Source organism: Macrosteles quadrilineatus, unplaced genomic scaffold (assembly GCF_028750875.1).
Source record: "Macrosteles quadrilineatus isolate MER2022 unplaced genomic scaffold, UCM_ALF_1.0 Scaffold_3__2_contigs__length_128488019, whole genome shotgun sequence".
NCBI classification, from domain to species: domain Eukaryota; kingdom Metazoa; phylum Arthropoda; class Insecta; order Hemiptera; family Cicadellidae; genus Macrosteles; species Macrosteles quadrilineatus.
In genome coordinates this window covers 16249951-16271934 of record NW_026542596.1, presented here as the reverse complement: position 1 = coordinate 16271934, position 21984 = coordinate 16249951, and the positions used below count along the sequence as shown (strand labels likewise).

The 21984-nt window shown below is 34.2% G+C and overlaps 1 protein-coding gene across 5 annotated transcripts in view; it reads right to left on the bottom strand.

Annotated features, from left to right (window-relative positions):
- Positions 1-3483: 3483 nt before the first annotated feature.
- The window catches only part of LOC128988348 (CREB-binding protein-like), a 65076-nt gene continuing 46575 nt past the window's right edge, over positions 3484-21984 (bottom strand). For all 5 annotated transcript variants that reach the window (XM_054409556.1, XM_054409558.1, XM_054409557.1 and 2 more), the window contains 11 exons: positions 20857-21117; positions 20221-20386; positions 16699-16866; positions 14765-15001; positions 13580-13810; positions 12129-12248; positions 11557-11763; positions 9763-9887; positions 9097-9250; positions 8471-8634; positions 3484-5514 (listed from right to left, as the gene is read on the bottom strand). In XM_054409556.1, coding sequence (XP_054265531.1) covers positions 4623-5514; positions 8471-8634; positions 9097-9250; positions 9763-9887; positions 11557-11763; positions 12129-12248; positions 13580-13810; positions 14765-15001; positions 16699-16866; positions 20221-20386; positions 20857-21117 — 2725 coding nt within the window. In that variant the 3' untranslated portion in view covers positions 3484-4622. The remainder of the gene's footprint in view (positions 5515-8470; positions 8635-9096; positions 9251-9762; positions 9888-11556; positions 11764-12128; positions 12249-13579; positions 13811-14764; positions 15002-16698; positions 16867-20220; positions 20387-20856; positions 21118-21984) is intronic.

Sequence of the window (21984 nt, the reverse complement as noted above, 5' to 3'; positions counted from 1 at the left end):
TGTTCTGATTAAACTCACAACCGTGAAAATATATGTTTAATTCCGCGTTTAATCCATCGAGTTGATGTCGCGAAACTCAAAAGTTCGCAGCCGGAATTTTACCCCCTGGTTTGTGACGTCACGTTTGTCCAGGGGGTAAAATTCCAGGGGGATAAAAATCCGCTACCCCATAGAAAAAGTATAATTCACTTGAATTGTGGTGGTTCCAACTCTAGCCGATTCTCAAGACAGCTGGGCTGTTTTGATTTCTCAGGATCAATCGAGTAATTTTTTATTAGGTCAGAAATATGGACACAAGACTACTCAGTCTTGGATAACATTAGTTTTTATGTAGTGTTGCAAATCACCAGGCATAGAAACTAGTTTACATTACTTAAAATACCCCCGCCGCTTATCTGATGTAATATTTCATTTCATTCATTCATTATTCTGTATATAGTTTCTTAAAATGTTAACTTTTGTTTATACACCTTTGTTATTAATCACTCCTCAGAAAGTCATCCAGATATATGATGATAAGGCTGGCCTAGTATTCATTTATACAATTCCATTAATCTATGTTCAAATAATCATTAATAATATCCATATTCCATAGCCTATGTATACAAAGCCCACAACTTTAGTTATTTATTAAATATGTAAGAGAATTGCAATACATCAACATTTCTTATAATATAATTTCAAAATTAGTTCTTATGGAATCAAAAATAAGTAAGCAGTGATCCATGTGTTCAACAATAGACCCATGTGAACATTCAAATTGAAGAAGACTGGGAGAGAAGGGAAGCCATAGTTGAAAGTTGAAACTGTTAAAAGGAGTCCAGATTTCTAAGTTAAATTATTTAATTTCATCAAGAAAAACCAGTTTATATCAAAGTTATATTACAGTCAACCTCAAGAGGACTAACTCCATTATTTTTCAAAATTAAGTATAAATATAAACGGATGGTGTTTTTGTCCTCTAGGGACCTCAAAACGAAAAATTAAATCGGTTCCGGGTCCAGGTCTTACCATGAGTACTACGGTAATAGATTATATTCCCTATATCGGAAATTCGCTAAAAGTCCCAAAGTGACAATTGCAATTCGGAGGAGATTTAGGTTAGCAAATATACACAAATAGATCGTAATTGCTTAAATATTTATTTAAAAAAAATTCTTCAAATTTCTAACAGCTAATGAGACAAGAGTAGCTTCTATATACACACTTCGGCCTCCACTCTGTGACACTTTAACAAAAATAATAAACGGAAAGCTACATTCTCCATTTGTGTGACAATCACACTTTAAATACATTTATATTATGTACATTTTCACGTCAAGTAATCATACACTATACATTGAGCGCTTATGTATAACTAGATACAATATTTACACTGAACCTATCTCCAACTTACTCTTAGTATTATGGAGTTGGACCTTAAATCTCTAACTACTAGCTTAGAATTTGGTTTTTGGAAAACACAGTCACCGTCTTTAACTTTATAATAACAGTCCTCTTTGTATGTAATTGCACCGAGACTTGCAAATCAAAACTAAAAAAAAAACACTTCTACCGTTGAAATAAAACATGATTTAATTATATAACGTTTGAAACAGAAAATTGCAACTTTAAAAAAATTGTGTTTGAAATGAACACCATAAAAAATCAAAATATTAAAGTGATAACCATTTTACTTTATTTAGCACGTTGACAGGTAGTTAATAAATACAAATTGGTTGAGAGAAGTAACCATTTCGAAATTTACCAAAAAAACCTCAAATGGTTTCCAATATTCATAAAACTTCATCTTTGTTCCACACACAATATTTGTTTTACCACCCTAATTTTTTTTTACTTCGATCATATTTAAACAATATTGCTAACTAGTAAAACATTATAGTATAGTTTTGTAAATTTAGTTTAAGTACCTATGGTTTAAATGTTTGTAATGCAATTGTTGGGAAATCTCTTTAAACTTTAAGCAAAGGAGGGTTTTTTAAGGGACAGAGATATTAATACTGTATAAAGTGTACAAAATAGATAACATCCCCTATTTTTCAACAAAAATAATCTTTGATTGATACTTATTTATACTTTTTGAGAAATAACTATATGACAAATTAGTTTTTCATTTAAGGAGAGTTTTAAAATTTAATACCATACGTGCAGTAGCATTTTACTATATCTTACAGAACTGGGTTTGGGTATGAACTACATGATGCAGAAAGGGGCCATGCTCATAAAAAGGCACATTTTACGAGAACACTCGCTCTGTTCATACTGTAGTTATAAAGGTTTTTTGCGTTAAGACCTAAAATTACCTAACTCGACAGTTTGATTTCATGGCTGGCCTAGTATCAAATTAGAAACTTGATGTGATGTTAAAAATGAATTCATTATAGTACCAGTTATTCAACAGATTGAATCAACTTTTTTATATTAGTTATTTGTATGAAAACTATTTAAGGCCTCCCGTTTGGAAATATTAAAATCAAAAATATCTTACATTGAAACATGTTAACCGCTTTCATATTTTACCATTGACTCTATGAAACTAGGGTAAACCATCGATCTCGATGGGGTAAACATTCCATTTATATGAAACAGCTGTGGCCATTCTAATATTTTTTTGCTATTCAAATATAACAAAGTTGAATGAGCCTCTCATAGAAAGCTGCTGTCAAAATAACTTTCTCAGATATTGTTACTACACAGTAAGTTGACAGATAGTGATTGCAAAAATAACTAGTAATTGGCAGCAACACACTCTATCAGAGGCTCAATAATTCAACTGTGTTTATTTGATTCTAAAATCTGACCACAGCTTTAACATGGGAACGGAATGTATAGCGCCACCCACTGTTTAAGTTTTATACTTTTCTGTTGCTGAATCATAAACCCACAATTTTGGGGGACAGGACTGGGACATGAGGTCTAAACGGGGTCGTATAAGAAAACATTTTATTTACAAAAGGTCGTCGTTGTGACATAATTTTTAAATTTCCCTCGACTATACATTGATTCAATTTTGTTTACATAATTTACAGAAATAAATCTAGTGGTGTTCGATCGTCGACAATTTAATTGTAAAAGGAACAATAACTTAATACAAAAATATATATATAAATCATTATTTTATCATCGTTAATGTTAGGGACGTTGGAAATGACATCAGCTAATATTACAGACTTAATAATATAACAACAAAATAAAAAATTGTCCACATTTAAAATTATAAACAAAATAAAATACAATAAGTTAATAACAACAACTATGAAACTAATGATTTGATCCATGGACATATCCTCGTACCATCGCTCGTCTCATTTTAATACTGTAACACATCTCTGAGGAGGTCTTTGGAATTTCATCTACCTAACAATCTTATCACATTTGGCAGAAAACATGCAAATCCAAATAGGATAGAGCGTGTAATATTACTCTGATAGTAAAAATATCTTCTCACTTGTATTCACACATTTTATGTTTGAATCTAGTGTTTATAATGGCTAATGGATCGAGTTTGAAAGGGAAAATTGTAGTCAGATTAAGATGAAATTCCAAACTGAAAAGGGAGTAACAAATAAAATAACAATAAATATACCTAAAAAATTTAATAGTAAGAGATAATTCACAAAAGCAAAGCTTTTGAAGAAATTCTCTCTAAGCGAGTAGAGAGGAACTAGTACCCAATGTACATGGCTGGAGACAACCTATTTGTTTGTATTATATATAAAAATATCATTACACGATCTGTTGAAAAATCTGTCTATCGGAGATCTTAATCTGAACTCGATTCACTCACTTAGTCATGTATAAAAACTATGATTAATCCAATATGAATGAAGTAACAAAACAGTACCTACAAATACATAGTTCACAGAAGAAGTAGAAGAAAGATAATTTTAACAAATGAGTTGTCATCTTAGAGTAACAAATCCATTCCAATCCTTTTTACACATAACCATGAACACAGCCTAACTTGTGAGACAAGTTAAAGACAAATTTTATGAACAACAATCATTTATTTTTATCTTAGATATCCATATATTTATATATGTGTTTTTATCAATGTATACTAGTCATTTATCGAACAATAATACATTTATATACACGTAAAACATTTTCTATTACTATATTTACACAGCGGCACCTTTTTGTTTACAAAAGATGTAATAATTGTATTAAGTCTATATATAAAAAGAGGATTTAAGTGTTACTTTTCTTTACAATAAAGGTTTAACGATGTACATACAAATATTTTATTTCGTGTAGTTGAAATATTCTCACATTTGTGTCGTAAAAAGAGACTAAAACAAAAACAACAATACACAAGACACAAAAGAGACTAAAAACGGCCATCGATAGTCAACATTCCTTTAACAAAATGTTTCACATCTTTATTTTTGGTCAAATTATAAAGTTCAATAAATAAAGCACGAGCGGATCATAGGGACGCTATACACATTCGCCACCCGGCACTATTTAACTTATGTACACCTACACTAACAGAATAATAATACTATAATCGACAACAATCACAACATTTTTACATAACACAGGATAGGAAGATTGCTTTGTTTATCGACAAGGAAAATGTCCTTTTAAGTACACATTAAAAACTAAAAAGCCGCACTGTACTACAAATTTTCCACATATTTAGTCAACTGATCCTGAGGCGTAAGATCGTCGGGCTGTGGGGGTGCTGGGGGCGGCAGTCCGGTGGCGGAGGAGCCTAGTTGTGATAACATCATCTCACTGGGTCCACCGAGGTCGTGGTGAGGCGAGGGCACCGGCTGGTTGCGAGGTGACTGTACTGGCCGAGGCGAGGGGTTGGGTTGAGGCGACCGTATAGGTGGGGGCGACCTGACAGACATGAGTTGTTGTTGCGACATACCAGGAGGACCCATCATGCCCTGGGGCGACTGGACTGGACTAGGGTTGGGTTTGACAGGGTACTGGTCAGGGAAGCCTTGCGAGTAACTTCTCATTGGTAACCGTTGCTGCTGAGGCGTATAGCCCCCAGGGAACTGCTGAGTTGGCTGTTGTTGTTGTTGCTGCTGCTGTTGTTGTTGCTGTTGTCTCTGTTGGATAGCCAGAATCTGCTGCTGCTTGTACCAGTTGGGTTGTTGTTGCATCATCTGAGGGTTCTGTTGAGGCATCTGCATGTGCAGCCTGTTCTGTTGTGGGTTCTGCTGCTGAGTCATCATGTGCTGAAGCTGCTGGGTCGGCGCCTGAGGTACGTTCACCACGTTCTGCTGCTGCTGTTGCTGCTGCATCTGGAAGTTTTGCCTCTGTTTGATAAAGGCTGCCATCAGCTGAGGGTTGCTCTTGAGGATCTGCAGTATCTGCTGCTGCTGTTCCGGAGTGTTGGGTGATCGTAGAGTGTGCAGCAGTTGTTGAAGCGCCTGTTTGCTCTGGGGGTTAGGTCCTGGCTGAGAGAGTCGCATTGCCCCCACGATGGGTCCTTGCGCCCCGGGCTGAGGGTTAGGTTGCCTCAGCCCTGCATTGCCCACATTGGCTGTTTGGTATCTGGAAATATCAGGCACATTAACAAACTGGAAGTCGTGAGTAGGTGAAAACCAAATTTTTAAAATTATACGTTTCAATTAATTGTAATTTACACATTTTACCATCCACAACAAATTAGTTTCTTACAACCTACGTACCATTTTAGAGTGTCCAGCCGATCTGGAATAGTATGTGAATTTTGATGACCGGGAGAATATCTGTGAATTGTACATGAATTTTGTAAAGAACAAGGGTATCTAAATGAATTAATAACATCCAATAAATGCGCACAAAATTGCGATCGCGGAAAACTATAACGAAAAACAAACGTTGCCATGATCACAAGAAATTATCATGGGTGTTGCCGCAATGACGGGATATCATTATGAATTTGCCATGATTGCAAGACGATCTCAGATGTAGCAGCCATCGCTACATCGGGATCGTTGTATATAACCATCGATCACAGATGTCCGACACCTTTAAGAGTTTCTGCGATGACGGAAAATAATAATCAAGGATAATGCTTCGATCGCGGAAAATCATATTGGATGTTGTGCATTTGTGTGTGTTGGCGAAAGAGCTCAAAACTGTTGAGCTTACATTGTGCACAAATTTTGATCAAACTCAAGGTTCAATATTTTGAGTCTACTAGCGTCCTTTCTTTGACCCCTCATCATCTGGCCCCCACTACTTTGTCGGCTTCTTTAATGTGATTTCTCAATATATTATTTTCTCATCTTTGACATTATGACACTGAAATACAACACAACCAAGTTCAAACTACCTACGTTGAACATTTCGACAATTCTTTTTTTAACACAACCGGTACCAAACAGAACATTGACAAGTTCCACGCTTGTTTATGAAACGATGTGTGATTTTTATACAGGTTTGATTGAAATAACAATTTAAAGATATAACCCAAGTAGACCAAAGTTCACAGCAAAGAAGTAGGCATTTCAAAGATAAGTTATATAATTCTTTAGAAAAGATTGGGCCTTAATAAAACCCCATTTCAGTTAAATGTCAAAACATCAGTGTTCCTGACTTGGGGGGTTTGCTATAAAAAAATATAAAATACACACCAAAACCCTAAACTAAAAAAAACCCATTGTAAAAAAAAACAAAACATTTTTCCATGTGGAACTTGTTTATGGATCCCATATTCTGTAATACTTTATAACCTCTAAGTTTAACAATTTAGAAAGTTAATTTGAGCAACACCAAATTACACTCATCTAATAATACGACAATGAATAACTTCAAAAGTTCAATAACATTATATTGATAAAATGTCCAATCTAATACATGTTTACAATATTTACATGATAAGGAAGAACAACAGTTAGTAAGTATTACTAAACAAAATTCACTTATTGAGCATCAAATTCAGCAAATCAGTCAACATAATACGATTCTCCAGAAGATTCACTTGAGAAAGTGTAGTCATTCAGATCTATCGAGATTACCTACAAGGGGAAAAATATTATAACTTTTAAAGGAATAGAAAAATAATAATTCTAGGTAAGTACACTAGCGATAGGAATTTGGGTGTAAAAATGCTAAAAGTCTCTAATTTTGGCAAGAATATTTGGTTGTTTTCTTTGAAATTATTAAAGGAAAAAGCTTAATTTCAGTGAGGGATTGTTTAGTAATATCAAAAACTCATTAGCAAGCATATTTGGTTATTGATTCTTGGAAAACAACGTTTTTTATCACAAAACTGTTTATTCTGCTTGTGCAGTTTTCAAAAACCATTTAGACTAGTGTACATGTTGCTCGAATTCGAGCAATTGCAAAGTATTACAGGAGTTTTTCAAAACGAATAACAGTCATATTTACAATGAGTTTAAAAGAGTCAACTCAAAGATTACTGGTGTGTAACTCAGACCATGTCTATCTTCGTTATTGATAAACCTAAAGCATTCCGGCCGGTTTTCTCCTTCTGAAAATGCCTCGCTGTACAGGCAACACAGGTCATTGATAGAGGGTCAATTGAGAACAAAAAGTCGTTTTGGGGTAGTGTTAGGGTGCAAAGCTCTCTCAAAACACTTAATGCTTTTTACCATGCGGTTGGCATTCTGGGTTATAGTAGTATGTTTTCTGTGCTATTACGCGCCACTGTTCTGTAGCTATTCTGTTATCACGATTACGCCTCCTGTCTACGTTTGGTTGTCGTCGCGACGGAGGCATTTAAAAGAAAAATAACAAATAAACAAATTATAGCTACACAAAACAAAGATAAATGCACAAATTTAAGTTACAACCATACTAACACGATTTGTCTTGGGGGTTATGTTTACACAAACTCAAATAGTAAATAAATGTAATCAATGCGTTTCATTGAATTTAAAAATAAAATAACAGCAATTAAATTATACAGCTGATCAAAATGTAAACAATTATGTTCTTCATAAGGATAACATGGGAACTTTCAAAGCCACTGGGGCAGAGCCTTAGGGACTTTTACAAAAATGTAAGGCCAGTTTGCAAATCTACGCGACACGCTCTTTCCAATGAGACGTCAATGGATAAAACCGGTTAAGAAATGGAGGAGGAGTTCAACCGACAAAGTTTCATGTAGCGTATTAATTATATAGATATGATCCATACTACAATTTCACTATTTTAAAGATCAAAACCTAGAGACAACAAAAGAAATTTCTAAAAGATTTGTAAAATAGTTTTTTTAATGACATAGAAGTTGTTCTTATTGGAAAATAACTTGAAATGAAGTAAAACAGTAAACAAATTTTTAGTATATGTCTCAATATATACCAAATAATCGGCCCCTTCCTACGAATCAAAATTTTGATCACCACTGAATCGAATGGCGTTTCGAAGCATAGAATTGAATCGGAATTTCGATTCATCGCACACCCCTAATGTTATCTAAACCTGCATGGCTCCCTCTTTTTAGGTTAGTAGGGATTTTACTTTACTATTCTGTAATGTGTATAATAGTTTAGTTTACCTGTTCTGTTGCCACTGGTCCATGGAGAGAAGCGGGGTTGGTCCTGGCCCTGGCCCTCTCTGTAGCTGTGGAGGAGGCATCACTTGAGGTACAGACTGAGGCACTTTGCCTACATAGCCTACAGCAGCGTGAGGTGCTTGTTGTCTGGCCGCCTCCTCCTGCACCTATCACAACACCCATCATACTCACTCAGTGTACACAGGCAGTAAAAAGTGATTGTAAATTCTGGTAATTTGGTAAATTGTAATGCAATTTTAAGCACATAAATTCTAAAAACTTTTTTTGTTTGGAAGTAATTACAAAAAAATCTAAACGTCACTGCTGAAATCATCCTTATTCACTTAACAGTAAAAGGGCTGTTTTCTAACGTTAGAGCTAACTTAGGGTTACACAAGAAGTGAAAACAAAGGCCAAGTACAAACAAGAGCAGGCAGGGATCTGAAGGGTGACATGTCATTTTCGGGTACAGTCGTGGATGGCAGGGTTATCTCAACCCAACCGCTATAGTGTAGAGTCATGCCGCATGGAATGAGGGAAGGTCGGATAATTGATACTACTGTAGGCCTACTAAGAGACCCAAACCTCCACATCTTACAGGGTTTGTTTAGGATTGATTGGACACACACCTGTTTGACAACTTGCAGTACGTTGGCAGGAGGAGTCTGAGTGCCAGGCTTGAGGCCGATGCCAGGCTGGTGTTGAGGTGAAGGTGCCGGCAGAGCTGGCATCACCACTGTCTGCTGAGCGCCTGGACTGACTGCACTCGACCCCATCACAGACCTGGTGTGTGTAGACAATAAGTAAGGCCAATGTCGACACCAAGTACTCTTGCAATCTCAATATTGCATACCAGTCTGTTTCAGTTTTATATTGGTTTGCTAATAATAAAAAGAGCTTGCTTATATACGCTATACATTAGAACAGGCTGAGAAAAAACCCATTTCTATTCTAGATGTCTTGTCCTGGAACATTTTTACTAGTTCTACATTATTCGGGCAGCACTTATAGGGTCAGTAATTTTCAACATCTACAATATTTATTCTTTGGTTGCCAAACAAACTACAGTGGAGTCCCGTTAGTCCGAAATGGTTGGGACCGGACCCATTTTGGATTACCAAATATTTAGGATTAAACTTTTTTTTTTTTAAAGTAAAAAATAAAAAATTTGTCTTAGGACAAATTTACACAAGTAATACAAAAATTAAAAGGACCAATTTACTTCGAAACTATGACACACTGGAAGAGCAAGTGTAAATGGTTAAAGGAGCATTCCCATGACACTCATTACATACCCTCTAGTATTCATGACAGCCATTCGCCTACGCAGCAGCTGCGCTTGCTGCAATCTCGCCTGTAATTGTTGCTGCTTCATCTTGTACTTGATGTTCTGACAGAACGGCACCGGGCATTTGGTCTCCTGGACAAACAACAAATTTTATTAGTTCTTCTAATATTATACTAAACTGAACAAAGCAATCTAAGAAGTCAGTACAATTTGTACTTACTTACTCTTACTCTCAGGGCCATGCATATCTAAGAAGATATTTGGCCGCACCAACAAAGCCTCTCCATCTTGCTCTATCCTCTGAATCCTCCTCAATTGCTCCTAGTTGCTCCATGTCTTTCTTTACTTGGCTCCACCATTTTTGTTTTGGCCTTCCTCTCGGTCGTCTTCCTTTGGGATTTCTTAGTCAAACTAATTTTAACTTATTTTGCTCCTCTCTTCGTAAAACATGTCCAGCCCATCTAACTCTTCTACACTTAAATTCACACACCACATCTGGATCTCTGTAGAGTTCTCTCAGTTCTCTGTTGTGTCTCTTCCTCCATTCACCACCTTCATTAATTGGTCCATAGATTTTTCTTAAAATCTTATTTTCAAATGTGATTAACTTCTTTTCTTCTTTTTTATTTGGTTTCCATGTTTCAGCTCCGTATAATAATACTGGGCTGATTATTGTCTTATAAATTCTAACTTTGGTGTTTTTTGACAGTAACTTAGAGAACATCAGTACAATTTGTACCAGCATTAATTAATTATTCTTTTAGCTTTATCCATATTTCACATTCGATTAAGCTGAGTTGACATCATTTTGATAGGCCTAATTTGCTTAACTTATGTAATTCCCTCTTTTTCCTAATAGCTATTATAATGGCTTTTGTTAGCCAGCTTTTTGTTTTATCTCCTTGATCTTTGTCTTTACCAAGGGAAATGCCAATTCAAAATTATACATAAGAACATTTTTATAAGCAGTGTTAGGATCAAAGATTTTAGCGCAGTATAATGGTTCACAATTTTCATTACTAATTGAATCTTGAAATTTTAACATGTTTCATGTTTTCTTTTTTAAAACATCACTTTTTGGTCTCAGTTTTGTTTTTATACTCTATAAATTATATATGTTGATAAAATCTGATAAGTGTGGTCAAAGATGTCAGTATCTACAACTAAAGTTTGAAAACTGTCTAAAGCTACATTAGTAAACACATTTTCAACACAGGTTTTAGAAACACGAGTAATCCTAGGAGGTTGTAAAACAGTGACAAACAGGCTGTAAGATTCTATCAGGAATTTGAAATGCACTGTGTGAGGTCCTTTTTTGAACAAATAAAAAAAAAATCTCCAGATAGAAATATACTGTACTTAGAATTTTTTTGTAACAATATGAGAACGCAAGGAATTTAGAATACTAAGGAATTTCTTTAAAGTAGTTGTTGTATCATTGTGTGGTGGTCTGTACATACACACAATCTAGGTTTAGCTAGTGAGGCTTCAACTGCACAACACTCCAAAACCTAATTTTGCATATGTCATGTTTTTCCGTGGCTTCAATTGTACTGTAAGACAGTATGCAGACACCGCCTTATGTTTGATTTTCTCTAATAAATTTAGGAGAAAGCTTGTAGTTTGCTAATGTTTCCATAATAAATGCATTGGGATTGTGATTATTTAACCAGTGCTCAGAAATTCAAACAAATATTGGTTTGATTTGCATTGATTGAAATAATAAAATTTAATTATCCGATTAAAAAAAAAAAAAAAATAAGGAAGAAACTGTGTTATAGCTTGATATCAGTTTACTTACTTGACAATACTTGGCGTGGTAGCAACAGAGTGCAATGAGCTGTTTGCAGATAGGACAGTCTCCGTTGGCCTTGCGTTTGCAGATCTTGGTGTGCTGCACCACCCGCTTCATCTTCTGACAGCTGGGCAGACGACAGTTGGCATCCCGACACTGACATGCATGCACCAGTGACTGGATACACCTCTGTATGGACAACTTCCGCGCCTCCTATCAACCAACACAGTTTGTTTAAGACTGAGCTGATCTTTAAAAAAGAGGGTAGTGGGTTCTTTAAATCTAGCATTTGCCTGTTGTCATGAGGATGTAGAACGTATTAAATAAAGCAAAGGGTGTGCCAGTACAGTACAAGATTGGACTGTACTGATATATTTAAGTGGCGGTACCAGGCACTTGCCTTAGTTTTGTGGTCAGACTTTACTGACTCACCCACCTCGATTGGAATACCTTGAACAGAATCAATTGAGCCAATCTCAATTGATAAATCTTTGTTATTCTATTTTAAAGATACATTTCTTAGATGAATCTCAGGATGACATTTATTTATTTACTTATTTTAACGTGATGACATTTACCTGTGGGTTTGCTTGTTTCTGGTCTGCAGGTGATGATCCGTCGTCCAGATCCAAGCCCAACTTTTCCATCTTGTGAGGATGTCCATCCTTGCCGTAACATGTTATACACAAATCAAAGTCCTGCAACAAATTAAGCGAGTTAACAAAGATACTTGGAATATTTTACAATTCTAATGTTATGTAGAAAAAAGACATTCAAACTTAGTCTTACAGAAACTTTTTCTACCAAGGTGGATTTCCTACTAGCCAATTACAAATTAAGCATGTGTCTAATAAAAATCTCAAATTAAAAAAAAAAAAAAAAAAAAAAAAAACGGTATCAGCAATCTGACACATACTTTCTTCCATAAGCGTGTCAACAACCTTTATCATGGGTAAGCGGTGGGAGTAAGAAACTATGATATTTTATAGGGGAAAATCACATTAGTTGCAATAACTTTTGAACCATAATTGTTACAGCAATGGGGAGTTGCACTATTTTGTTTAGAATTATAAGGACCATAACACATTAATTGATAATCAAAACCAGCTTTTTCCTAAAATCCTATCTTTTGTTATTTTATGGGGTTTTATGGTAAAATAACATAAGTTACAATAACTTTGGAACCGTAATTGTTACGGAAATGGGATTTGTACAATTTTGTTCCAAATTTAATGGACTTTTATCAAAATCGTTTGGGCCATTTTCGAGAAAAACAGATTTTTCTGTTATTTTTTATGGGTTTTTATGGGGAAACCACTATAAAAAAATATAAATTAAAAAAAAATGCCTGCAGATACCATGGATTAGTACTGACATACCAAATTTCTTCAAAATCGGACTACAGGTATAGTCTGTAGCTCTGTACACATTTACACATCCACACACACACAGACATCACTTCGTATTAAAAACCACTTTTGGGTTCAGGGGGACCCAAAACGGATATATCCACTCAAACTCAAAAATTTTGATGAAAACAATACTTTCTCCATATACTATGTATAAGGGGAGAAAGTAAAAAGCCAATTTAAATGTGAGATTTTACCACTGAAATAAGACAATTTCAAAGGGCAAGACAATATGGATTGGTAATTTCCATTTATAGCTCTGTTTGAATCTACTCATTCTCGCCCCTACTAATTGAAGTGCATTTCAGATCTCTTTAGCATTTGCTTGTCTTGACTTTTCCAAAATTCAGCATCTCCCACCTTCAATCATCGTAATCCTTACTTATAGAGTACAAGGACTTAAAAACATCTCTATTTCCACCTCAAACATTCTTTTGGGGAAAAACTGTCACCACTGATGAAATATTCTAACTTTTGTGTATGATGTAAAGTTGTTGTGATTCTCAGATTAAATTAATCTTAACTATCCCCAATCATTTATTTTATATAACATCTGAGACTACTAGGGTGAAATCATTTTTCACCAGAAAGCTGTAAAAAAAAACCCCAAATAAACATACATCACAGATAGTGCAGTGGTAACGGGTCTCAACGTGTAGCTTGCAATTGTTGCATGTGTAGACAAAGCGGTCTTGACCCTGGTTGTGTAACTCATAAAGCATCGCCATTGACGAGTATTTCGCCCTTCGTAATGAGGAGAACTCGTAATGCCTCTCTCGCGCCATAGTGAGAAAAGCATCACGCCCGTCCATCAGATCACAATTGATGAATGGGTCAGGGTCTTGGATTGGCTGAAAAATAATGCACGTTTCAATTTTATTGAAATGATCTGTTGTATGTTTTAAATATAACGATCAAATAAATATTGTCTATTATCTATATAGCTGATTTCATATTCTATTGACTACTGTACTTAATTGAATAGAACTTCAGTGAAGCCACTTGACTTGTTTATTGAGAATAGAATGACTAAAATTTTAGAGACCATGAGTTGTATACAAGTTGCAAAAGTACATAAATTTATAAAATACTATTTCACCTTTTCAATCGATGATTCTAGTTATGGGAAATTAAAAATTAAATCAACCGTTCTTAATTATTTTAAATGTGTGGTTCTGATTAAATCTGAGACTGCATTGTTTAGTAGAGACACCCTGATAATGTATCACAAACAAAACAACTACAAGATTGAACGGTTAACTAGTAATGTGTCGGTTCCAAAAGACAGTTCTTGGTTCCAACTTTTCACCTCAGGAAATAACCAGGACCGAGAACCTTTTTTTGAGAGTGTGTTTGTCTGACAGTTCCATCAACTACTTTGTATTTTTTAGTTCTTAAAAAGATTTGTTGTATATTGTTATTTTAATGTTAATTACCACCCTCTTATACAATGATAAAATATGTGTTGATACTTGTCGGTAGTCGTACACACTAGACAACTTGTCCTCGGACATTCGATCAAACTGAATCCGTTTTTCAGATAACCTCGCACCTCTATTCTAAACTATTATCAAGAGGTAGAAGTACTGCTACCAACAGAAGCATTTGTAATTTTTAAATAAACTCAGGGGTTTAAATTAAATTTTAGTGTATGTAAATTTTACCAATCCTCCACAATTTTTCTCATTTTTTAAATAGTTTTTATTGGAATATTGGATCCGGGTACCAAGAACCCTTTTCAGGTAAGAACCGAAGCGTTAAAACATGGAACGAACACATCACTAGATTTAACATATAATCATTACCTGTAAACTGGCTGCAGACTGTGCTGAATGAAGCCTTATAACAAAAAATACTTCTTTGTGCTTCTCCATTGTGGCAAAGATTTTTGCAGACAAATCATTTCCAGTCTGAGGCGTGTTTGATTTTTTGCTATTGCTTTTCCTTTGGTTCGCTTTAGACTTGTTTGACTTCTTGGCTTTTTTCTGTCCTTTCTTTTTACCATCCGCTCCAACTTCACTGTCCTCTGATATTGACAAGTACTGCAAAAGAACAACGTCATGTTTTAGCAGGTTTAAACAGAGTTTTCACAATGTTTCTTACCTGCATACTATCATTCTGCTACTGTATGTGTGTACTTATATTGTGTACAACACGGGTATTAGGTTGGTATTAGGTTTTTATTCTTACAATATCTGTGTTAAGAACTACTTTACTGTTCTGTGGGTATTTATTAAAGTACACTCTCGTCTCGATTATCTCAGCCCCAGTAATCCGAGGTAGTTTAGAGCCTGAATATAAATCGGCCGGAATACAACATTTACATTATGAACGTTTGATTATTAAAAATAACATCGTACTTTAGAAATAATTAATACAGGAAGGTATTATTTTAACACTGGTCTGCAATAACCCAAAAAAAAGTCTAGAAATTTTGAGAAATTTTAAACCTTGTTCTTCGAGACGAGATTTTATTTTAATCAAGATTTTTTTCAAGACGAAAGAAAAAAACTGGTTAAAAACGCCTGCAGAAAGTCAATGCAATACACACAATACAGGAGCGCGTTGTTGCGTTCCCTTTGAGAAGGCGTTCTTTTAATTAGTTCTTAACATGTGAAAATTGGCTTTAATTGTTTTATAATTTGTTGTTTTGACATCTTTAATGATGAGAAGTTTTGTTAAGGTGTAAGCAGTGTGAGACATGTTTTACTACTGTTAACATAGACAAAACAAGTCACTCAAAAATCATTCTAAATATTAACACAAGACAAATTTGTTACTTGGTACTTGAACTACTTGTACTTGTACTTAAACTACTTACATGTACTTTATTACTTGAACTAATAAGACTACTGATAAATTTTTTAATTTTCAGAGTTGAACTATATCCTAACTGATATCACCATGTTTTCTATGCGTAAGAGTTATTTTTAATAAGGTAGGCCTAATTAATATATATATATATTTGTTTATACTGACGTTTAAAAAAAAAAAGATTTAATTTCATTGTTGATGTTAGCCTCCGGATTACGTTGAATATAAAAATTGGTGTAAGTACCTGCTTCTTGTAATCCAAAATGTTGTTGCTATGACGCAACTAGTTTCAACTTCTCACGAAATCATCTTCGGGCGTCCAGGGGATGTCAAGACACTTCATCAGAAGGTCGTCAATACACACATTATACGTTCATACACGAACATGGTCACGGATACGAACACAAACATTGAAACAAAAAAGTACAATTCAACGAGTGAAAAGCTAAAAAATGGTAACACCAGTGAGGATGATGCGTCACGACCGGATGGATGTAGGGTCTAGACTCATACCATGTTCGTGTATGAAAGTATAATGTGTGTATTGATGACCTTCTGATGAAGTGATTTGACATCCCCGGGACGCCCGAAGATGACTTCGTGAGAAGTTGAAACTAGTTGCGTCACAGCAACAACATTTTGGATTACAAAAAGCAGGTATTTACACCAAAAGATTAAAAATATTCATGCCTATTATTTTTTTTTTTTTTATTCAACCAGTCATCTGTCATAAATCAGTAGGTATTTAATGTAACAATGTAACAAAATCAGGTTAAAATGTCAAACATGCATTTCCAATTATGTATGAGAAGGGAAATCCCGTCTAAAAATTTTATGAGAAATAAAAAATGCTGTCTCATCTTGAACTATTTAAATCCAATCTCGTCCATCCCTAAGCATTAGAATGTCACTCATATTTACTCACAGCATTGGCTGCGGCCTCAGCTGCCTCAGCTTGTTTCCTCTTCTCTTCCTCCTCCTGGTCTAACTCCTTGATGCTCTCCTCCAGGACATTAGGCCAGAAGTCACCCTCAAAGTAAGGCAGTTCAGCTGCACTACTCAACTTGTCTTCCATTGCTTGCTTTAGAATATCCTGCAATAAAAAAAAAAACATAAGCACACTAGCAGTTGCCCGTCGGCTTTGCCTGACATCATTTTTTTTTTGTGTTAATACTTTCAACTTGCTCAGGTTGTGACTTTGAATCAATTTTCTGTCAAGTAAGAGCTATTAAGGATTAAATCCATTTGTATGTATCCTAATCGCCTAAGCTTTATAAACATAGGGACTACTGAAGTCAAACTAAGGGAGAACTTCTTCATTTATAAAATTAACGTTATTTTACCAGGAGGTTCTAAGTACTCTCTCTGGAACAACCTAAATAATGTTTTTACCAGAAATTTCTGAATTGTAACTTTTAACAAAAACAATCAACATTTTATAACAGTTTGGCTAATAATTACAGGTAATAGTAAAATAAAATTTTATAATATAAAATTTGCAATGTTTTGTTTTGGTTACAGGTTTTGTTTGGTACGTATTTAGGAAGAAATTGCATGAACAATTTCTCTTTAAATGTAATGAAGTGCTTACTTTAACCACTAGTACAGTGTAATCCAAGCGCATTTTATCGATTTATGTATTTTATTATGTTATATTGTAATGAAATAGAAAGTTTGATAATCGTGGTTGAATGGCAAATGCCTTGTTTTGAGGCATAAACATGAGGAAAAAGTAATTGTTCAAAGTTTTGACTTAAAACAGATTTTACTCGATAACCGTTTGAGGTACTTAAGAACGTTAAATAAAAAAATTTTTAGATAGATATCTACAATTTTTAATAATCGTTAGATAATTCCACACTAACGATTATTCATCAGATTTAAGATCCAAACATTGGTTCAGCTTATACAGACCAAAATATAAAGAAATAGTAGAATTTCACCAGAAATCACTTTACCCCCCCCCCCCCCCCCAAACGCACCTTAAATTTTGAATTTTGTAAAACCTCGTCATATTGCACATCTACACCATACAGGGTCCTCCTATACCAAATTTGATAGATCTAGGTTGTACGTTTTGAGATATAGTGGTCATCTGTCAGTGAGTGGTATTTGCCATTTATTATATTTTATAATAAGCACTTCTTATAGTAAGAGTCAACATTATTACCAAATAAAAAAAAGATTGGGTTAAAAATCAAATTCTTGACGGTTAAAAACACACAATCAAATTATATGAGTGTCATGCCAGTATTGTTTATAATTAATTTGCTAAAAATGTGTCACATAAGACATAAGACATAAGACATATTTTATTTACACAATACGTTCTTTATAAAGTACATTTCATACATAAGAACAGGTGTTTCGTCATAGTGATGTATTATATAGTAAAATTAATAGTTAAAATAATTAAAATAAACTCATGTAGGATATCAGATAATTTTTATCTACATTATAGGGTTCTCCGAAAATTCGTCAAGTGAATAGTAGGCTTTCTCAATTATTTTATCTTTTATTTTATCTTTGAATTGAGTAGCATTTAAATTTTTAAGATACAGGGGTAATTCATTGTACAATCTAAGTCCCATATATTGAGGGCTGTTCCTAAAAGTCGTCAATTTGTGATGTGGTAATCTGAAATTATATTTATTCCTTGTATTATAATTATGTGTAAATTTGACTGCATCTGACAAATTTTCCTTAGTGTTATGTATCCAATTTAGAATTTCATTTATGTATAATCCAAAAATGGTGTGAATTCTAAGATTTTTAAACAGGTTTTTACATGATTTTCTCCTTCTTGATTTGGTTAAGATTCTAATAATTTTTTTCTGTAAAATTAGTAGGGATTTGACTTCTGTTGACACTCCCCACAGTATGATTCCATACCTCAAGATGGATTCAACGTATCCATAGTAAACTGTGATACATGTATCCTGAGGTACACAGTTTATCAGGTGAAAGAAAGCAAAAGAAATAGATCTTAGTTTGCCTTTCATCTTATCTATGTGAATCTTCCAATTAATATGAGTATCAAGCAATACACCCAAAAATCTATAAGATTCTACTAAATTTGGAATTTTATCAAGAATTACATTGTTTTTTAAAGAAAATTTAATTATATGAGTTTTGTCAATATTCAGCTTTAAACCATTATCTGTAAACCAATTTTTCATACAATCCAAAGTGTTTTCTATTGATACAATTAAGCTATTTACTGAATCCTCTCTTATGATTGCTGTTGTATCATCAGCAAATAAGATTAAATCTCTGCCAATAGCTTTTGGAAGGTCATTAATAAAGATCAGGAAAAACAGAGGGCCCAATATTGACCCTTGAGGTACACCATAATTAGATAAATTCCAGTTTGACATATGTTTCACACCGTTTTTGGTCACTATTGTTCTATACTTTCTGTTCTGTAAATAAAAGTCTAATAAAGAAAAACTTTTACCCTTTATACCGTAGTCTTTTAATTTAGAAAGCAAAATTGAATGATCCACACAGTCAAAGGCCTTAGACAGGTCACAGAAAACACCAGCAGTAGTTTCAGACCTGTCCAAAGCCCCTGTAACATCATTGATAAATTCAATCAGTGCACTGTTGGTGCTGAATGTCTTTCTAAACCCAAACTGTTTTTCATAAAACAAATCATTGCTGTTAAAATAGTTTACTAGCCGGAAATTGATAACTTTTTCAAATATCTTTGAAAAATTACTTAAAACAGATATTGGGCGGTAGTTATTTATATCGGTTCTAGCCCCTTTTTTGTATATCGGAGTAATATGAGAGTATTTCAATTTTTCCGGGAAAATACCACATTCAAAACATTTATTAATTATATCTGAGAGGGGTTCAGCAATTTTATTTGCTACTGCTTTGATGAGTGAAATGGGAACTTCATCCCAACCCACCGATGTCTTATTTTTCAAAGAAAATATTATTTTTAAAATTTCATTTTTGTTGGTTGGTTCAAAGTTGTACAGTGAACACCCCTTTATATCCACAGATATTTTCATATTTGGATGGACACCCTTTACAATAGGATTTGGCAATTTGTCTTTATGCAACATCATGTAAGCAATAGCTGTGAAAATTTGGAGTTTCAATTTTGTTTAAATTTGGATCAGGTAGAGATGGATTAAATTAAATTTAGCTAAGATAAAAGACAATGGCTCATTCAATAATTATTATCTTCTTTTGTAACACAAAATTCTTTTTTTGTGTTACATCTGGATCATAAAGATCCATAGATGGGTTGTTTGCTTAAGTATACAAAAATGAAAGGCAAAACAGGTTATAACGATAATTTGTTGTATTAATTTACAAATTAAATACCATTTAAATACTGTAAATGCAACCAAGCCATTCAACACAAGATCATATTTCATTTGAAAACGGGAGTGTTTTATACCAGATAAGATATCAATAGATCATTGCTTACCTTATAATCTAAAACTATCCTCTCGATAATTCCCTTGTCCAGCATCTTCTTGTACCATTCTTGTAATCGCTTTGGCTTTGGTATTTTTTGCTCCTGGGGATGGCAGTGGAAAATGTAGTCGTCACCTTCTGAAGGTGGACAAGCCCAGATGTGTGCCATCGTGTATCTGTTTGGCACATATTTACAGGTTAGTACACAAATAAAACTAGAATACCAAGTAATCACATTCCATTGCATATATTGTGTTTTTAGGGTGCAAACTGTTAAGTACTCAGTGTAATTTCCTGTTTTACTGTAAGAGTGGAATAAGTAGAATTAGCAGCAGTTGTGTGACTAAATGTTTTTTTGTCAGTTGAACTTTAAATGCTCCCCAAAGTTGTATATTGTGTTTAGTGTTAGTGTATTAAGTTCATAGGCCTACTTCATTTTGTAACATTTTTTTAATAAACTCCTTTTGCACATTGGACATAAAGTTTAAAGTAGACCTCAATTTGATATCAACAAGGAAAAAGAGTACTGTGGCCTTTTTTAATTTGAGGCCAAGACAGGTGAGGGTAGCCTAAAACTTTGACAACACATTGCAGCTTGTAATTCTTGTAATCCAGAAAAAAGAGAAAAAAAAAACTAAATAATTACCCAAGTTGTTTGACATAGTCCAGATAGCCGAGTAAGATCTCATGGTAAACAGCAGTCCTGAACTGCCTCGGCCTGAAGAAGTGAACTGAGTCCAGGTATGCGATGTACACCCGCCTCGTGTTGGGGTTGGGACACTCGGAGCCATATTCCTGCACGTGCATGCCAAAGAAGCAAACGTCTGTGCCGTCGATGTCTTCAAAGGCAAACAAAGCTTTCGCCCTGTATGGGAACTGTTCTGGCAGATCACCGTTTTCCACAAACCTAAAAAGATCACACAGAATTAGTAACCCTATAATGTAATTGCTAAAAAATAGGTGAAAAAGAATAAATTGTATTGGACACACAAACACCTGCCACAAAACTCTTTTTTTCTAGAGTATACTGTAACATATCTCTATATGTTTCTCTAAGACCACAAACTCTAATGTTATTATAAAATGAAATTAATCACCTTGCATAATACCTAGGTCTACGGCATTTGATTGGTCACAAAGTCAGTTACGTAGGTATTTAAACTTCAGATTGGATTTTGAGTCTGTTAGATAGGTACTCAACAAAAGAGGTTTAGACTATTGACTCTACTGTTACAGGGTGCATACTAATTTTTAAAAGTGAAATTCCAGGTTTTTTTTGGATTTTCCTGGCTTTTTAAAGTTTTTCCAGGTTCCCCCGTGAATGATTCCAACGTGAACATTATATTAATTTCTGCGTAAATGTTTTGTTTTTTGTTCCACTTAAACTATAACCAATTTAAGACTTGAAGCTTAAGTATCCATCAATATACATAACATTTGTATATTTCTAATTGTCCCATTTAAAAAGTGAGCTAGTGTTTAAAAAATTATAAGCCTTATTATAGAGATCATTTTCATTATCATCATTACTTAGGCCACAAAAACAACGTTTCTCTCGATAGCAGCAAATTCAATTCAATTCAAAAAAATTTACTCATCCAAATCTTAAATTAATTACAAAATCCCAAGTGCCATGCACGCGCGGGATAAAAAACATACATTTTTATTAATACTGACTAAAACAATTTATTTTCTTGTTTCTGGCAGCAAACAGTTCATTTTTCCTTCTTTATCACTTTTACAGAACAGTACGTAGACATTTCCTCTTGCAACA